Here is a 17,881-nt window from a genome sequence, read left to right as displayed (position 1 = left end):
GGTGAAAGTCTGGACTAGCCGGGAAGCGGATGTCCAGCAGAAAGTCCGGAAGCGTCGAGTGCCGAGTCCAATCTGGAGGATCGTGCTGGCAACAGTAAATCTCCGAGTGGAGTAGGTGAGGACGCGTTCCCGTAGAGGGAACAGAGGCGTCGGGTCGACCTAGGGTTTCCAGGAAACTCGAAGTCATCCGGAGACTATTAATACTTCATTTATAATATTTGTTGTATTATGTGCTAACTTTGTCTGCAGGTAGTGTTTGGGACTAACGTATCTTGCAGTGCAAAGGAGCAACTTAAAGCCTCGGATGAACTGTCCAAGGCGCCTCCATGGAGCTTGGGCGCCTCGGATGCAAGGCTGAAGAAGCTCCAAGGCGCCTTGAAGCACATGGAAGGCGCCTTGAGATGGGCGCTGTCAAGCGATGGAAGGCGCCTTGAGTCTGTGATAAGATTCGACCAGTTCGCTCCTCTCGCGATGCTTGCTTCAAGGCGCCTTGGTGAAGAAGGCGCCTTGAACACCCTTTATAAGGGTTTGACCAGCAGCTCTGCACAACAACTTCCAAGCAATCTTTCTGCTACAAGCTGCTCACGAGACGATCTCTACGAGACACCGACGACCCGGAGCTCCGAAATCTTCAGATTACGATATTGTCGTCGGTATAACTGTACTTTTTCATTATACTTAACTGTAATACTTGTACTCTTGTCGAGCTTATAGTTGTTGCCCACGGAAAGCGATCAAGGATCGCGGGCCTTCAAGTAGGAGTCGTCACAGGCTCCGAACCAAGTAAATTCTCTTGTCTTTCTGTGTGTTTGTTTACTTTCCGCTGCGTTACTTCTCCGATAGTTTTTACGATTCCGATAATCGAACGATTTTAGCCACGAGCGCTATTCACCCCCTCTAGCGCGTCTCGATCCAACAATTGGTATCAGAGCGGGGTCGCTTTGAACTGGTGCAACCACCATTCAAGCATTTTTCGTGGCTTTGTCGTTTGTATACGCCTTTCGTTTTTTCCCTCCAAAATTATTTTCGAAAAATTCATTTTCATCCTTTCACGGTTTATTAGTATCGATAAAATATTGAATTTGGCAAAATTTGAAATAATATTTTTTTAAAAAAATTTTAATAATATTTTATTATTTTTCCGAAACTGGTGAACTTCTATTTCTATCATTCCATACCGCACTGCTAATCCAGGATCAAGTCCTGGTACATTTTTTTTGCTATTTCTTTGTGGGCAAGGTTTTTTTAAATGGCCCTCCAAGAAGGCTTTAGCACTTCTCGCCCTCCGCTCTTCTCCGGCGAAGACTTTGCCTATTGGAAGAACCGGATGATCTACCATCTCAAGACGCAAGTCGAGATGTGGATCATCATCCAGACCGGTCTCGAGCTACCACTTGACGGCGCTGGAGAACTCGTTTCATGCACTAACTGGGATACCAGCATAAGAAAGAAGGTCGAAGCCGATGCCAAAGCAACTTGTATGCTGCAATGCGGGTTGACAAAAGAAGAACTGAATAGAGTCGGACCATTTTCAAGTGCGAAGGAGCTGTGGAACAAACTAATCGAGCTGCACGAGGGCACGTCAGACGCTAAAGTAAGTAAGCGTGATTTAATTTTAAATAAATTATATAATATTAAAATGCAGGAAGGTGAGATGGCGAACCAGCTTCACGCACGCATCCGGGACCTACTCAACGGGCTTCATGCGATCGGCCAAAAGGTGGAAAACCGCTACGTAATAAGGTATGCGCTAAGTGCTTTTCCGAGGAACACTTTGTGGGCATCCATGGTTGATGCTTACAAAGTTTCCAAGGATTTATCCTCAATAAAACTAGATGAATTGTTCTCTGAATTAGAATTGCATGAGCAGACTAATGCACGCCCGGTCGAGAAAGGTGTTGCTTTGGTTGCAGGTACTAGCAGAACGCGTGAACCGACGTCAAGGCGCAAATCCAAAATAACAGAGGACGAAGACGATGAATCAGACGTAGAAGACGAAGATGAAGTTATTTCCAAGTTGATAAAACTCGTACGGAAGATGTGCAAGTCGAAGAAGGCAACTCAAATGAACACAAAGGACAGATCAGATGTCACCTGCTACGGCTGTAACCAAAAAGGACACTACAAGCCAGATTGCCCAAACAAGAAGAAAAGAAGAAAGGCATTGAAAGCAACCTGGTCCGAGTCGTCAGACGAATCCGAGACTGACAAGGAAGAAGAACCAACGAGCTTTCTCGCGTTACCGGCGCAGGCTAACATAATTGACGAAATCGAGTCCGAACTCGAGTCCGAAGCCGAGAACGAGTCAGAAACAGAGTCCGAGCAAAGCCACGGATCCGCATCCGTTTCCGAAGGCCCGATCCCCACTGTAAGTTCTTTTCTCACCGAAACTCAAATAGATGACTTAAGAAATTTAGTTCCTTATTTGCTTAAAAAATTGGCTAAATCCAACATCCGGGTTAAGTTGCTCCAAAAGGAAGTAATAGCCCTTAAGGAAGCGACTGACTCGAGTTCTTTAACTGAGTCAGTTCAAGTTGGAAGTCCAACTCAAGTCCAACAACTTGAGGAAGAAAATTCCAATTTGAAAACTCAAATTAAAGAACTCAAGGATACGTTAGAACGTTTCACGTTGGGTTCCAAGAATTTGGATCTGATTCTTGGAAAACAGCGTGCCGTTTACAACAAATCCGGACTTGGATTCAAGCCCAAAACTAAATATAGATCATATCTGTCATTGGTAAATAGAAATAAAAGGAACATAATTCAAGCATGGGTCCCCAAGTCCAACCTCGTTAATCAAGTTGGACTTGGACAATATTGGGTCCCCAAGGATCAGATCCACTACCTCTATAGACCATATCGAGGCTATGATCCAGGGGGAGCAAGAAGGAAAACAATTTTAATAAATTAAATTCAAAATTCATAAATCTAAAATTCACAATTAAATTAAAATTCAAAATTCAAATTACAAATTCAAAATTCGAAATTAAATTCAAAATTCAAATTATAAATTCAAAATTCGAATTCAAAATTTGAAATTTAAAATTTAAAATTCAAAATTCAATAGAAGGAGGATCCAGAATAGCTGGCACCCCCAACTAAATTACCCGACTGGGTAACCGAACTTAATATACCCGAAATGGGTAAACAAGAGTAGACTACCCGGCAGGGTAATTAAGGTTAGATAAAATGGGCTAGGTTTAACTTTACTAACAGTACTGGTGAAGTTTTTGGATGATAGTACGTTAGGGAAGCTTGGGCATCGCATGTCTAGGAAGATATGACTTCGACCTGGTGCATTTGGCCAAGTGGAACTGACCGAAGCTACCCTTAAATGGATCCTAACTAGTTAGACCAAGTTTTAGTATTAAGTTCAATGGGTAGGACTATTTGGAAAACCTCGAAGGCATGGTTACTTTAATGAGTTCCTTGTGACTCACCATAGCCCAGAAGTTTATCCAAAGAATACTTACTTGTTGAACCCAAAGCTAAACCTGAATCTAACACAAAGTTAAACCAACCCCTTAAACTGAACCTCAATTCATCTCACAACAATTATAGGATTACCTGATTGAAAATTTAGATCGGGTGAGACGACTAAGAAATTAAAACTAAAATTAACTTAAATCAAGTTCATTCAAAATTATTTTTAAAAAAAAAAAAACTTGATTTTAGAAACTCAATTTCAAAATTATTTTAAAAGCCAATTTATTTGAAAATCTTTTAAAATCATTTGAAAATCTTTTTTAAAAAAAAATTATTTTAAAAATCATTTCAAAAATCTTTTCAAAAATCTTTTGAAAATCAATTTCAAAATTATTTTAAAAATCAATTTATTTGAAAATCTTTTAAAAATCATTTGAAAATCTTTTTTAAAAAAAAAATATTTGAAAATCTTTTAAAAATTATTTTAAAATCATTTCAAAAATCTTTTCAAAAATATTTTCAAAAATCTTTTGAAAATCAATTTCAAAATTATTTTAAAAATCAATTTATTTGAAAATCTTTTAAAAATCATTTGAAAATCTTATTAAAAAAAAAATTATTTGAAAATCTTTTAAAAAATATTTTAAAATCATTTCAAAAATCTTTTCAAAAATCTTTTGAAAATCAATTTCAAAATTATTTTAAAAACTCAATTTCAAAATTCTTTTAAAACATCATTTCAAAATTATTTGAAAATCTTTTAAAAGTCATTTGAACATCTTTTAAAAATTATTTAAAACATCATTTCAAAATTATTTGAAAATATTTTAAAAATCATTTGAAAATATTTTTAAAAAAAATATTTGAAAATCTTTTAAAAATTATTTTAAAATCATTTGAAATATCATTTTGAACTTGAAAAATCCTTTGAAAAATCATTTTAAACTTAATTTCAAAATCTTTTGAAAAATCTTTGAAAAACTTATTTAAAAATTATTTGAAAAATCTTTGAAAAACTTATTTAAAAATTATTTGAAAAATTTATTTAAATAAAAAATCCTTTGAAAAATCATTTTAAACTTAATTTCAAAAGCTTTGAAAAGTCCTTTGAAAAATCATTTTAAACTTAATTTCAAAAGCTTTGAAAAGTCCTTTGAAAAATCATTTTGAACTTGAAAAATCCTTTGAAAAATCATTTTGAACTTGAAAAATCCTTTGAAAAATCATTTTAAACTTAATTTCAAAATCCTTTGAAAAATCTTTGAAAAACTTATTTAAAATTTATTTGAAAAATCTTTGAAAAACTTTTTTAAAAATCCTTTGAAAATTCATTTCAAAAATCTTTTGAAAATTCTTTTCAAAATCTTTTAAAATTAATTCAATTACTGTCAAAATATTAATTTAAAAGGATTTAAAAATATTTAATTCTCAAATTCTGATTGCTAAAGTTAACTCTAATTAATTTTCAATAAATTCTCAAAAGTTTAGCATTTTCTCATTTGAAACTTAAATTTTCAATATTTTCAAATAATCTCGTCTCAAACTCATTCATAAGCTGCACATGTTTGATAATCTAGAATGGATGAGCTGGAATTAGGATAATATAAAGTTCTTCTTATGCTTGTACTCTAAGACCCTAAGAATTTAATTTGGCATTAATTAAGGGGGAATGAACAGAGTCATGCTAGTACTTTAAGGCTAAACAAATTCCTTTAGGGCTCTGATACCCAATCAAGTTAAATAATTTAATTTGACTCATGCTTGGACACCTAAACTCAAAGAATTTATTAAGACATTAATTTAAAATTTAAATTATCTATGCAACAATTCTTTTCAAACACCTTATGAATTGAGCTAAGTACTTCACCTAAATTTTTTTTAAGTCTGAGTACTTAACTATGCTACCCTTTAGGGGGAGCTTAAAATTAACTAGACTATTTCTCTCTTCTTAATTCTTTTTGATTTATGTCAAAGGGGGAGAGAAAAGTCAAAGTTAAGAAATCAAGAATGAAAGGGGGAGCATAAACTTTAAATTTTATTTATGCATTGATGCTTCTGGTTAACTTTCATTATTTATTCCTTTATTTAAATGTTATGTTTTACTTAAATTTGAACCAAGATTGCCATAATCAAAAAGGGGGAGATTGTTGATGCAGTGAGCACCAGATGATCGAACCTGAGTTTTGATTATGGCAAAGGGCTCAAAGTTAAGTGGTGGTGTTATCTAACAAAGTTCATGGAGCTTGCAGGAAAGTCCTAAGTGATACTTAGGCAAAAGTCCTAGCTGCGGTTAGGCAGGTGAAAACCCTAGGGGTGGTAACCCTATGCGGAAAGTCTTGGCAGGTCGATGGCTTCAGGCAAAAGTTCTAGGGGGTGGTAACCCTAGGTGGAAAGTCCTGGTGTCGCGAACCAGGTAAAAGTCTGGACTAGCCGGGAAGCGGATGTCCAGCAGAAAGTCCGGAAGCGTCGAGTGCCGAGCAAAAGTCCAGTCGATCTGGAGGATCGTACTGGCAACAGGTAAATCTCCTGAGTGGAGTAGGTGAGGACGCGTTCCCCGTAGAGGGAACAGTAGGCGTCGGGTCGACCTAGGGTTTCCGGTTGGAAACCTGAAGTCAGACTCGGACAGTCCGGAGACTGTTAATACTTCATTTATAATATTTGTTGTATTATGTGCTAACTTTGTGCTGCAGGGTAGTGTTTGGGACTAACGTATCTTGCAGGTGCAAAGGAGCAACTTAAAGCCTCGGATGAACAGTGTCCAAGGCGCCTCCATGGAGCTTGGAGGCGCCTCGGATGCAAGGCTGGAGCTGGCTGCGAGAAGCTGTTCAAGGCGCCTTGATGAACAGTGGAAGGCGCCTTGAACAGATGAAGGCGCCTGGTGAACAGTGGAAGGCGCCTTGAGTCTGTGATAAGATTCGACCAGTTCGCTCCTCATCTCCCCGGCTGACTCGGTTGTTCAAGGCGCCTTGAACACCCTTTATAAGGGGTTTCGACCAGCAGCTCCTCACAACAACTTCCAAGCAATCTTTCTGCTACAAGCTGCTCACGAGACGATCCCGAAGTGCTGCTACGAGACACCGACGACCCGGAGCTCCGAAATCTTCAGATTACGATATTGTCGTCGGTATAACTGTACTTTTTCATTATACTTAACTGTAATACTTGTACTCTTGTCGAGCTTATAGTTGTTGCCCACGGAAAGCGATCAAGGATCGCGGGCCTTCGAGTAGGAGTCGTCACAGGCTCCGAACAAAGTAAATTCTCTTGTCTTTCTGTGTGTTTGTTTACTTTCCGCTGCGTTACTTCTCCGATAGTTTTTACGATTCTGATAATCGAACGATTTTAGCCACGAGCGCTATTCACCCCCCCTCTAGCGCGTCTTGATCCAACAGTTTCTTGTTCCTTTCTTATTTGCGGGAGCTGAATATGATCATCTCATTTGCTTATGGAGATTTTGTCATACTTAGTAAGCTCATTTAAAATTCATTATCTAAAAAAATTCAAACATAATTAACTCCAATTTAGGTACATATTTACACGATGTCAGTATAATTTGTAAACTATCTGGTACAGTTGGATGAAGGTTAGGTATTTTTGTGGCACCCCACTAAAAATACTATTTGATTGAGTATAATATATCCAAATTCAAGTTGATTGAGGGAATGTGTATTGTATACCACACGTTCCTAGATGTTTATTTAGATAACATCATTATATATCATATATCCAATTTGTTAATACCAAACATGCCTACGGTATCATATTTCAGTTAATGGTCATGATCATCTTATACTTAAATTTTCAATATTTGTACTCATCTTTGCACATCATATACCCAATTTATCAACATTTGTACTCAAGTTTCTGCCAAAATTAGACATGGTCATTCATAATCTCACCACTTGAACCAAAAGATACAAAATAGCACATTTCAAATATCAAAACACAAACACACAATATTCATGTTCCTAACATCGTCCACAAAGACAACAGTAATTATTACATGATACAAAGTCAACATAAACCACAAACACAACTCATACATGTTTACTTATAAAAACATAATAGATCATAGTATACTACATAAACAAACAAACCAAGTCTTGCACAAGGTTTTCAAAAACAGAACCACCATACAATGCGTAAATCATCAATGCTACTACTCAGTGTAGGTGTAAGATCATCCTTGATTCTTCTAGCAATCTCTTTTTCCTGCGGAAGTGTAAAAAATATATTAGTCAGGCTACCCACAAATAAACTAAGTGTCATATATTTACTAATAAATGACAAATCAAACACTTAAATATCATTTAATAAAACAATAACTAGTTTATAGCTTTTTTGCAGCTGCATCTGTTGTGGCCTTTCTAATGACAACGACTACACTTTGACACACGTGTTTGAACTTGAAAGGGTATCCTCTTAGTCCTCCTACGACCTGGCTGACTACTTACATCAGGAGCATTGATTACGTTTCCTTCATCAAGAGTTGACTCGTTAATGTCAAAAGTTGGAATTGGATTAATAATTCCTTTATATGCTTGACTATACATTCCAGTCTTGAAATACTTATCGCAAAAATCATACAATGACAACGACCTCGACTCAATAGCGACGCAAGTGTGCATGCATGGAAGCTTATTGATCTGCCAAGCTCTGCATGAACAATTCTTATCTATTAAATCAGCAGCAAAGGATTTTTCACCATCAACTACCTCAAACCTCCAATTACATGACCAATTCACTCTTAAATTTCGGGATTCAAGATATACTCTAGCAACAGCCTTCTCCTTTCTCGGACTTAATTCCTTAACCATCGCCAATGTTGATTCACACCTTCGGTGCATTATGTTCATGATCTGCATGCATATATGGTCTACCATAGCCACAATAGAGAGATAATAAGCTGGTTTAACCCAACTATTCAACATTCGGCTATATTATTATTCACAACACCCCATCTATCACCAAGAAATAAAGTATTTACCCAACTTTAAGGATAAGATTGTACAATAAACCTTCTGGCAAGTGGCATTTTGTCGATGATATTGTTTATATGTTGTTCATGCTCTTGTAAAGATAGAGCATACACAGCTTTCTTGAATACCGAAGACTAGTACTTTTTGTTATGTTTTGGATAACTTCGCAACATCTAGAATGAGACAAATAAATCATTTCAAATTCAAAGCATGCATCTGGACAAAAGTAAGTAATTAATTATTTACCTGCTTCATAAAATTATCGACTAAATACCTCAAACAATAGGAATAGTGACTACCCATAAATAATTGCTCAACTGCCTTCATAATCCCAAGATGTCTGTCGGAGAAAAAAGTAAACTCGTTGAACGAAATGCTTTGACACGAAATTAGGACACTTCTCAAATGATAACAAAATCATTCTCAATTAATGTCATTCTCCGCATCCAGTACAGAATAACTAATTGTAAAAGATCATCGTTGGCATCTTTCAACACAACAATTAGGATACGACCTTTATACTTATTCTTTATATGAGTCTCATCAAAAAAAAATCAACGACCAACAACCAGTAAAAAAACCAACTACACATGCATGTTATTTGAATTTAGATGTTACGGGATCAATCTTGCACTCAGCAACAGTGCCATGATTTATTTACCGAATAGCACGATAATACCAACTTAGCCTATCGTAGCATCCCTTCTATGTTCCATGGATATCAAGCATCGCTAATTCCTTGCCTTTCCACACTTTATGATAGTCTTACTCTGCCCCATAATCTCTTTGCAAGTCTTTCTGAATTGTACAAGGTCGATAAGAGGGATCTCCTCTCAATTTATCTTTCACCATATTAGCAATCCAAGTTGCATCAGCTTTAGGAATTAGAATGTCCTCTACTACGCAGATTATTCTCACCACATGTTTGCCGCAGGTTGTATTTTTGGATCGCAAATATACTATCTGTTTTATATTTTGAAGAATAAATTCTCCATCCACAACTCCTTTCACTACAAATAGCAATTACCTTTTCGCGATCATTTTTCTTATAAAAAAATGGGTGTCTTGTAGCAACATCATAGTTTTTAACACATCTTCTAAAATCAACAGCATCCTTGAAATTTTATTCTTCGCCATAGATGCAGTTAATCCAAGCATCTATAGTATTCGGCAAGGGGACTTGTTCGATCTCCTCATCACTCCTTGACGGTGTCTATTCCTCAACCCTTACAAATTTAATACGATTAATAGTGTCAACTTAACCATATCATATGCACTTGTACTAGATGTAACATATAATATTATCAAAACCACAATATGAAGAGGGATATAATACATGTTACCTCCCCAAATTTAGGATGTCGTCAGCATGTTCATTTCTACTCTCTACCCTCAAATCAATCTTGCTCAACTTTATATACATATGAAAATATATCATATTGAGCATGACATCATCATCGTTCAAAGTCACATACATCCTATGTTGCGAAGCTAAGTATTCCAAAATCATAGATTCGCGAGTAATCTCCACATATTTTTTTTTTGCCAAGACTCGCATATATATCTATTAAACTTTAACCACTGAAAATTGAAATCACAAACAACTAGTTCTTGTACTTACAACTAACCAAAAATGTAAGGTTGCAAGACCCACTTCCAAATTTCATTTTAACCTAATCCATAAAAACATAATATTTGATTCAATCATATAAAAACTGAAGATCGAAGCTGTATTCATATACATTTGATTCAATTTTATTTAATCTCAATCTCACAAAATCAAAAACCCTCATGAACTAAAACACATGTGACATAAAGCTTCAATTTTTTTTACAAGAATAACAAGTTAGTCGAAATATAAGATAGAAAATTATAACTTATCGATGATTTTTGGGTTGGAGATGAAAGTAGGGATTCTACCAATTCTCCGATTTCTGCCTTCAACGTCGATGAAAATATTTTAGGGTCAAAGGAAAAGTTAGGTCATCGCCGATGGTTTGAAGAGGAAGTCAGTGATTGCGTCGCTGATGGTTTGGAGTCGCGGAGGCTCCAAGTAAGAGGAGGGAGTGCGTCGGCAGTTAGAAGAGATATAAGTAATATTTAAATATTTTAATTTAATATTAGATTAAGTTGATAATTTCACATGGGTTAAAAAGTTAAAACAAATGAATGTCAGTATCAAGAAGAAGAAAGAAAATTTAATACAGAAGAAGATAAATGTTTAGATTTACATGGAAAATTTATAACAATTTCCCCATTAAAAAAACGTTATCTTGCGTTATAAAAAAAAATACTGAGAATGTTTTGTTTCTTATGCCATGCAACGAATTATATTTTTTTTATCTAAACAGGCATTTAGCAAGCAAATAAAAAAACCGTTATCTTGTTTTTTCTGATTTAAATAAATCAAACTTCTTCTCACGAGAAAGTTGTTTAATCGATTAAAAATAAATTTGATCGATTAAACAAATTCTCTTTTTTCTCTCCTCTGCCGCACAACTCCCATTCGGCGTGGTTGCCGGCCATGACGCATCACCTGCCACCTAGGATGTGGTCGCCGGCGCTCTCAAGCCACGGAAGCCAGTCGCCAGCCACTTGAGGTGTGTGAAATTGCGAGATGCGGCCGCGACAGACTCTACCGTGACGAACGCGGATGCCGGCCTCTATCTCGGTTGCTGGCGCGCAAACGGAGAAAATGCAACAGTATTGCATTTTCCCAGCGCGACGAGATGAGATCCTCGGACCCGAAAATATTATGTCCCCGTGTCCCAGTGCCGATCGGACGAACTAAATCACATCTCAAGGATGCAGTGTACATCATGAAAATGCCATAACCATCCGATCGACACTGGGACACAGGAACACAATATTTTCGAGGTAGAATATCTCATATCCGACGGCGACTATGCAGTCGAAAAGGTATATGTTCCAGTCCGAGATGAATATGTATAAATTATATATGAACCTCAAATACTTAAATTACTTTAAAAGAAATATTACCTCTTTGCTGGTCATTATTATTTACTTTCATTTCCCTATCTCATTTCATCATCATCATCATCCTCCTCCTCCTCCTCCTCCTCCTCCTCATCATCATCATCATCATCATCATCATCATTAATAAATTTGTATACTTCTTATAAAAAAATTTTACCACCACTTAGGTAAATTTAGAAAAGTAAGTGATAAGCAAAAGGAGTGTCAAAAATGAACCTGATCCGATGACCCAACCTAAGTCGATCCGAAAAAAATCAGGTTCGGGTTGGATATTTTCGGTTTCGGGTTGGAAGGTTGGGGAGTAAAAAATTTTCGGATTGGGTCGGGTCGGATTCGGATTGACCCGGATTGACTTAAATATAGGATTTTGTGGGTTTTTTTAGGATTAAATCAAATTTTATTTTAAAAATTTAGATGTTTTTATGTATATTTGTATGATAATGATGAAGTATTGAGATAAAAGTGAAGAATTATAGGAAAAATAGCCCAAAAAAGTCATTTTGAATCGGATTTTCGGATTATATGGGTCGGGTTCGGGTTGATCGGATTGGTCGGGTTCGAATTCGGGTTTAGGTGTTTTGGGTTGAACTCGGGTTCTGATCAGGTTCGGGTTGAGTTAAAAAAAAAAAAACTCAATCCGACTCAACCCGACCCGATCCGACCCGACCCACCCGAATTAATACCCCTACTAAGCAAATAGTCCAACATCCTTGGTTTTTCTTTTTACCGGAGGAAAATGTCTCATAATCTTTAGAAGACTGCATGGGCATCCATCCCTTAGGTTGTGTTAACCATCCCATGACTATTCTTTCCGATACCAGGCTCAATTAATAGCATCGACTACTACCATTGTCCCTAAAAAACTTTGCAAAATGAAACATTCTTCCGACAATAATAAATAATTTTCGTCCTTTTTTTATCGATCTTTCATAATATTTTGTCCTTGTGCATTTGGGTGAAGTTATCATATATAACCTTGGTTATATGATTACTAGGTAATCACATAACTAAGATTATGGAAAATAAAACACAACAAAATATTGTTTGGTTCAACCTAGGTAATGCAACAAAAATTTATTTGTTTAAAGGTTTTAATGAATACTTTAGTTTAATATTTTACCGTATTACCCTCAGTTACAAAATCAACTATACATATTATTATTATTATTATTATTATTTATTTACTTTTTATGTTTTTTTTACTTTTCTTTTTCTTACATATTTTTTTACTTTTTTATGTGTTTTTTTATTTTTTTTTAATGTTTTATATTTTTTTTATTATTTACATTTATATTTTTTTATTTTTTACATTTTTAAAATTTAAAATTTTATTTATTTATTTTATTTTTAAAATTTTTTATTTTAAAATTTTTTAAAATTTAATTTTTTAAATTTTTTAAATTTTTAAAAATTTAAATTTTTTATTTTTAAAATTTATATTTTTTAAAATTATTTATTTTAAAAAATTTTAAATTTATTTTTTTACATTTTTAAATATTTTTTACATTTTTTCTCCTTTTTCCATGTTTTTTTTTATCGAAGGGTATTTTTGGTAAAAAAAATTCGTTAACCCGGAATCAAGAAAAACGTTAGTTTTTTGAGGTTTTCCGATTTTGGGCTGTATGACCTTTTTGCTGACGTGTCGGACATAGAACATGAAATCATCAAATAACTAAATTAAATAAAATTTTTTGTTGATAATCTTACATGGAACATGAAAATGGTTGCTAAGGTTTAATTGAGTTGCCGACGGATTTTATAGCTATTTTTGTTAAATATTAATAATATCAAATTAAAGAAAAGTAGAGATATTTTGACAAGAACCATCTGGAGATTTACCTTTTAATAGCAACAAATTTGAAACATTTGATGTAGCAGTCGATCAAATGTTGCCGTTTATAGTTCTTCCTCCGTCTGCGCAGATGACCTGCCCGTTGATGTAGCGCGCCCCAGGCATGCACAGGAATGCCACCAGCGCCGCCACCTCCTCCGGTTCCCCGATCCTCCCAGCTGGGATCCGACGCCTTCTCATCGCCAACGATTCATCATCCATCGCCTGCCTCAATCCGACAACAAAAAAAAAACAGATTTTTTTTGTTTTGTTTTCATCACAACGATCTTCAAGAACGCAAATTGACTGCTCGAATTAATTAAAGCTTGAAGAAATTTACATATTCGAGCAAGGGGGTTTTGATGGATCCCGGCGCGACGCAGTTGGTGCGGATGTTGTCGCGCGGCCACTCGCAGGCGAGGCTTCTGGTGAGCTGGTTGACCGCTCCTTTGCTGGCGCAGTACACGGACAAGCCGTCGACGGCTATGGATGCGCCGATGGAGGAGATGAAGACGATGCTGCCGTTGCCCGACGCCTTGAGAAGGGGGTGCGCGAGCTGGCTCAGGTGGAAGGCCGAGTCCAAGTTAGTGCTCATCACCAGCTTGTAGTCCTCCGCCGTCTGCTCCACCGCCGGCTTCACCACCCCGGTTCCAGCATTACAAACCTGAACCCAAAGATTTCAGCTTTCGCGAATCGAGAAGAAGAAGAAGAAGCCTCGAGTTTCAGATCCGATCGCTCACGCACCAGAATATTGAGCTTTCCGTCGAAGGTGGATTTGACTTCTTCCATCAGCTTCTCCCGGTCGGCCGGCGAGGAGACGTCGCAGGTGGATCCGGTGACCTTGAGGCCAGCGGACCGCCATTGCTGCAGGGAGGCGTCGAGGTCGGATTGGCTGCGGGAGCAGGTGTGGATGGCGGCGCCGAGTCCCCCCATTTCTTCCACAATTCCGCGCCTGCGAATCAGGGTTTAGAGCAGGACGATCGATGATCAAATCAAATCAAATCGATGAATACTATGAGGGAAAGCAGGATGGTAATACCCGATTCCCTTGGTCCCGCCGGTGACCAGCGCAGTGGATCCGAGAAGAGACCATTTCTCCATGGCCGATTGCTTCTGCTCTTCGGCGGGGTAGGTGAACCGTGGCTTCTTTGTTTGAAGAGTCTCAGAGCATTTCTTAAGAAGCCAGAGCATTTTTGCTTTAACCATCCAAATTTTCTAACTAATGCATTTTAGCCCTCAAAATTTGATAAGTTATAATTTATTTATTTATTTTTGACAATAGATAAACACGGTCTTCCCTTGTTTGCCTATCAAATAAAATTAAAGCATAACATATGTACACTTAGAAAACCTTTAAAATATTTATCTCTATTAAGATTTAAATTCTAATTTTCTTAATTATTTCTTATAGTATTTTACCACTGCATTACACCCTAGGGACGATAAATAATAACTTACTTACAAGCTTAGCATAATGATACATTTTACTCTTTACATTTGAAGTCTTGCCAAGGGCTCTTGAGTGCAATAAAGATAATTATGATGTTAAATCGATCCATAAATAATGAGTTATCAAGAAGTTCTAAAATGAAATGGTCTTTTTTTTCATGATCTTAATTTGACTTCCATATTTAAGAACATCTACATCAATTTCCTTAAATATAAATTTTATTTTAAATTTTATATTTTACATAAAAAAAAGATCTTTGCATTAGCTACTTAATCTATTACCTAAATTTAAATTTTATAAATAGTATTTCTTTAAATTTAGAAAATAAAATTCATAGAGAAAAATAATAAAAAGATAAAAAAGAAAGAGAAAAATAATAAAAATAAAGATAATGAAAATTTTAGAATAACTAATTTAGTGTATAGTGAAAAATGATTATCTAAATTTAATAAAAATAATTTATTTTAAATTTTAAAGATAAAAACAGATATGAATGCTCTCAGTTTGCTCGCGGTTAACAAATTGTTTTTTTGGTTGTCATTGTAAGTAGTATTGAACATTTTCTAATGATGCTCCGTCGAGGGGGTAAATGGTATTATCATATTTTACAATGTCTAAGAGTATATTGCAATTTATCAAATTTTGAAAGGAAAGTTATGTTTTTTCATCTAAGAAATGATCAATGCATGATTAAAAAAATGTTACTTGTTATTTGGTTTGGATTTAATTATTCAATAAAGAAAATTATGCCACATGGGCGGCTGTTATCTCGATTCTAGAAAAAGAAATGGTATTTATGTATTTCTACCCTTCATTAAACAATCGATTCAGGTCATAATTTTTTTATTAAATGACTCATCTTGATGATTTTTTTTTTATAATTTGAATCGGTTAATTTTAAAAGTGATCTATCTAGCTCTATAAAAATTTCATATAAATCATCATAAATTAAAAAACACTCAGGATGAGCTACTCAAATAGCCAACATTCCTATTATTAGAAAAATCTACACCGTAACTAGGACTTAAATTTTATATATATGATCAACCATTCCACCATAATCCCGAAGCAACTTATCTTAATTCTTATGATAAAAAATGATTCACTCGCTCCCAATATCTCCATCAATTCATCCCTAAGTTAACATGGAGATGATAAATCATGAATAACTACTAACCATTAATATAGATAACAAGACATGAAGGGAGATATGCTCGAATACGTCGAATTTTAATCCTAAAATTTTATGTGACAATATCTTAACCATGCTCCAAAAAGACAGTTTATCTCAATTCTTGCATTATTAATTTGTGGTGGTCTTCATCAAATTACCACCTCAATTATTTTTCTTTCTTCCTGCAAAGTCATGTTAACTGACAAACGAATTCAAAAAGGAAGAACATTGCCTGCTAATGGAGTTGTGTAGGGTTTGAGGGGAGGGTTAACTAAGGGTGTCCGAGTGTCGAAACCACCAGCAACCGGACTGATTTGCACTTATCGAGAGCATCCACTTGGTTCGACCGAACCCCATCAAATCCATGTACAATAATCTTGTCGGAACACAGATCTAGTTGAGTTATGGTGCACCTATTGAACATTACCATCTCAGTTCATCTGTTGATCGACTGGATTCATACTCGATCAATCATCTAAAGCTGTCCAAATCTTCGGAGGCTGGATCTTCTGAACCACTTTTTATAGTTCAGGAGATGTGTCACTCGTATTTGCGGCCGTAGCGTGACCGCGGTCCAGGTTATAATTTTTGTTTGGAGCGGACGGCCGGAGGCCACCCGGAGGACACCCTCGCTCGGCGCCCAGTAACCTGACCACTTATCCACCACCGGAGGCCTCCGAGCGGCCTCTGGCCGCCCGCTCCGAACAAAAACTATAACCTAATGGGGGCGGTGAACCCAGGAAGGGATCACAATAATTTACGGCTGAATCACGGCCACGATCCGGCCACAAATATGAGTGGCACATCTCCTGGACCATAAAAAAGTGGTCCAGGAGATCTGTGCTCAATTCTCCGAGCCACTTATTTTGATTCGTGGCTAGCTGCTCCTAAAGTAATCAGAATCAGGGCCAGCCTGGAGGAGGGCGACACTGGACGATGGCTCTGAGCCCAGAATTTGGGAGGGTCTAATTTTTATTTTTTTTTAGTATTATGTATTATAGACATGTAATTGGGGCCTTGGGTAGTTATGCTCAAATTCATATTTTAATACCTTTTGATATTGTCTTTTCCTTTTATCCTTTTAGATTACAATTTGCAAAGTGGTAAAGGATTTGGGGCTGCCATAAAATAATTGGAAGATATAATCTTATTTTTTTAAAAGTATAGGAATGATGGTTTTATTGTAAATTTGACTATTACTAAAAGTCTTACATCATATATGAACATAGAGTCAATATTTACAACAAAGCATCATATTTTTAGAAAAAAAAAATAATTTAATGAAAGAGGGGATGATGCAGTTTCACTATCAAAGTCCTTTAGAATTGATTTTTTTTTTTATTTTGGTTATGGACGTAACATTTGCTTCTTTAAAATGTAAATTTGAGTAAATAAAAACTTTTGAAAATATATTTAGTTTTTTATTTAATTCAAAAATGTCAAGAACTTTGGACGATGATGAATTGTGAAATTATTGTGTCAATCTAAAACCTACTCTAACTCATAACAATTTATCAGATGTTAAGTTAGATGATTTATTTATTGAATTAAAAAATATTACAAATGACTTTACCAAATGTAGTAATATCTACAATTGATATTCTTGAATTTGTTCAAAGTATAAATTGTTATTCAAATGTTGCAATTACTTATAGAATCTTGTTGACTATGTCTGTTATGGTAGCATCGACTGAAAGGAGTTTTTTAAAATTAAAATTATTGAAAACATATATGAGATCGTCAATGTCACAAGAAAAATTAAATTGATTGACAATTTTATGTATTGAGAAAAATATTTTGAAAAATCTTGAAACTGATAATATTATATACGATTTTACAAATAGAAATACTAGAAGAAATCATTATAGATGAATTGTATATTATTAAAAAATGTTGATTAAGTGTGAATAGAGAAGAGAAGAAGCTCCATTGTGAATGGGACTTTAATCCCACATTGAGAGTTTCAAGGCACTTTTGTTGATTTATATTGATTCACATACATTGAGGATGTGAACAAATGCATG

General features: G+C 35.5%; 1 protein-coding gene across 1 annotated transcript; it reads right to left on the bottom strand.

Annotated features, from left to right (window-relative positions):
* Nucleotides 1-13,242: 13,242 nt before the first annotated feature.
* On the bottom strand, nt 13,243-14,454 carry LOC121976193 (noroxomaritidine/norcraugsodine reductase-like). Its single transcript, XM_042528263.1, has 4 exons — nt 14,273-14,454; nt 13,978-14,185; nt 13,574-13,897; nt 13,243-13,458 (listed from the first exon to the last, which is right to left on the bottom strand). The coding sequence occupies exons 1-4, from the start codon at nt 14,437-14,439 to the stop codon at nt 13,285-13,287; spliced, it is 873 nt and encodes a 290-aa protein (XP_042384197.1). The 5' UTR covers nt 14,440-14,454; the 3' UTR covers nt 13,243-13,284.
* Between the last annotated feature and the right edge of the window lie 3,427 nt (nt 14,455-17,881).

The sequence above is a fragment of the Zingiber officinale genome, chromosome 4B (assembly GCF_018446385.1).
Source record: "Zingiber officinale cultivar Zhangliang chromosome 4B, Zo_v1.1, whole genome shotgun sequence".
Taxonomy (NCBI): domain Eukaryota; kingdom Viridiplantae; phylum Streptophyta; class Magnoliopsida; order Zingiberales; family Zingiberaceae; genus Zingiber; species Zingiber officinale.
The sequence above is the reverse complement of the archived record's forward strand: the minus strand, read 5'-3'. Positions and strand labels throughout refer to the sequence as shown.

Bases quoted from the DNA above. Each gene is read 5' to 3' on its own strand.
- LOC121976193 (XM_042528263.1), bottom strand. From the start codon at position 14,439: ATGGTTAAAGCAAAAATGCTCTGGCTTCTTAAGAAATGCTCTGAGACT. The intron at 14,186-14,272 runs GTATTACCATCC...CCTGATTCGCAG, and splicing joins GGCGGGACCAAGGGAATCGG to GCGCGGAATTGTGGAAGAAA. The intron at 13,459-13,573 runs GTAAATTTCTTC...GGATTGAGGCAG, and splicing joins AAACCCCCTTGCTCGAATAT to GCGATGGATGATGAATCGTT.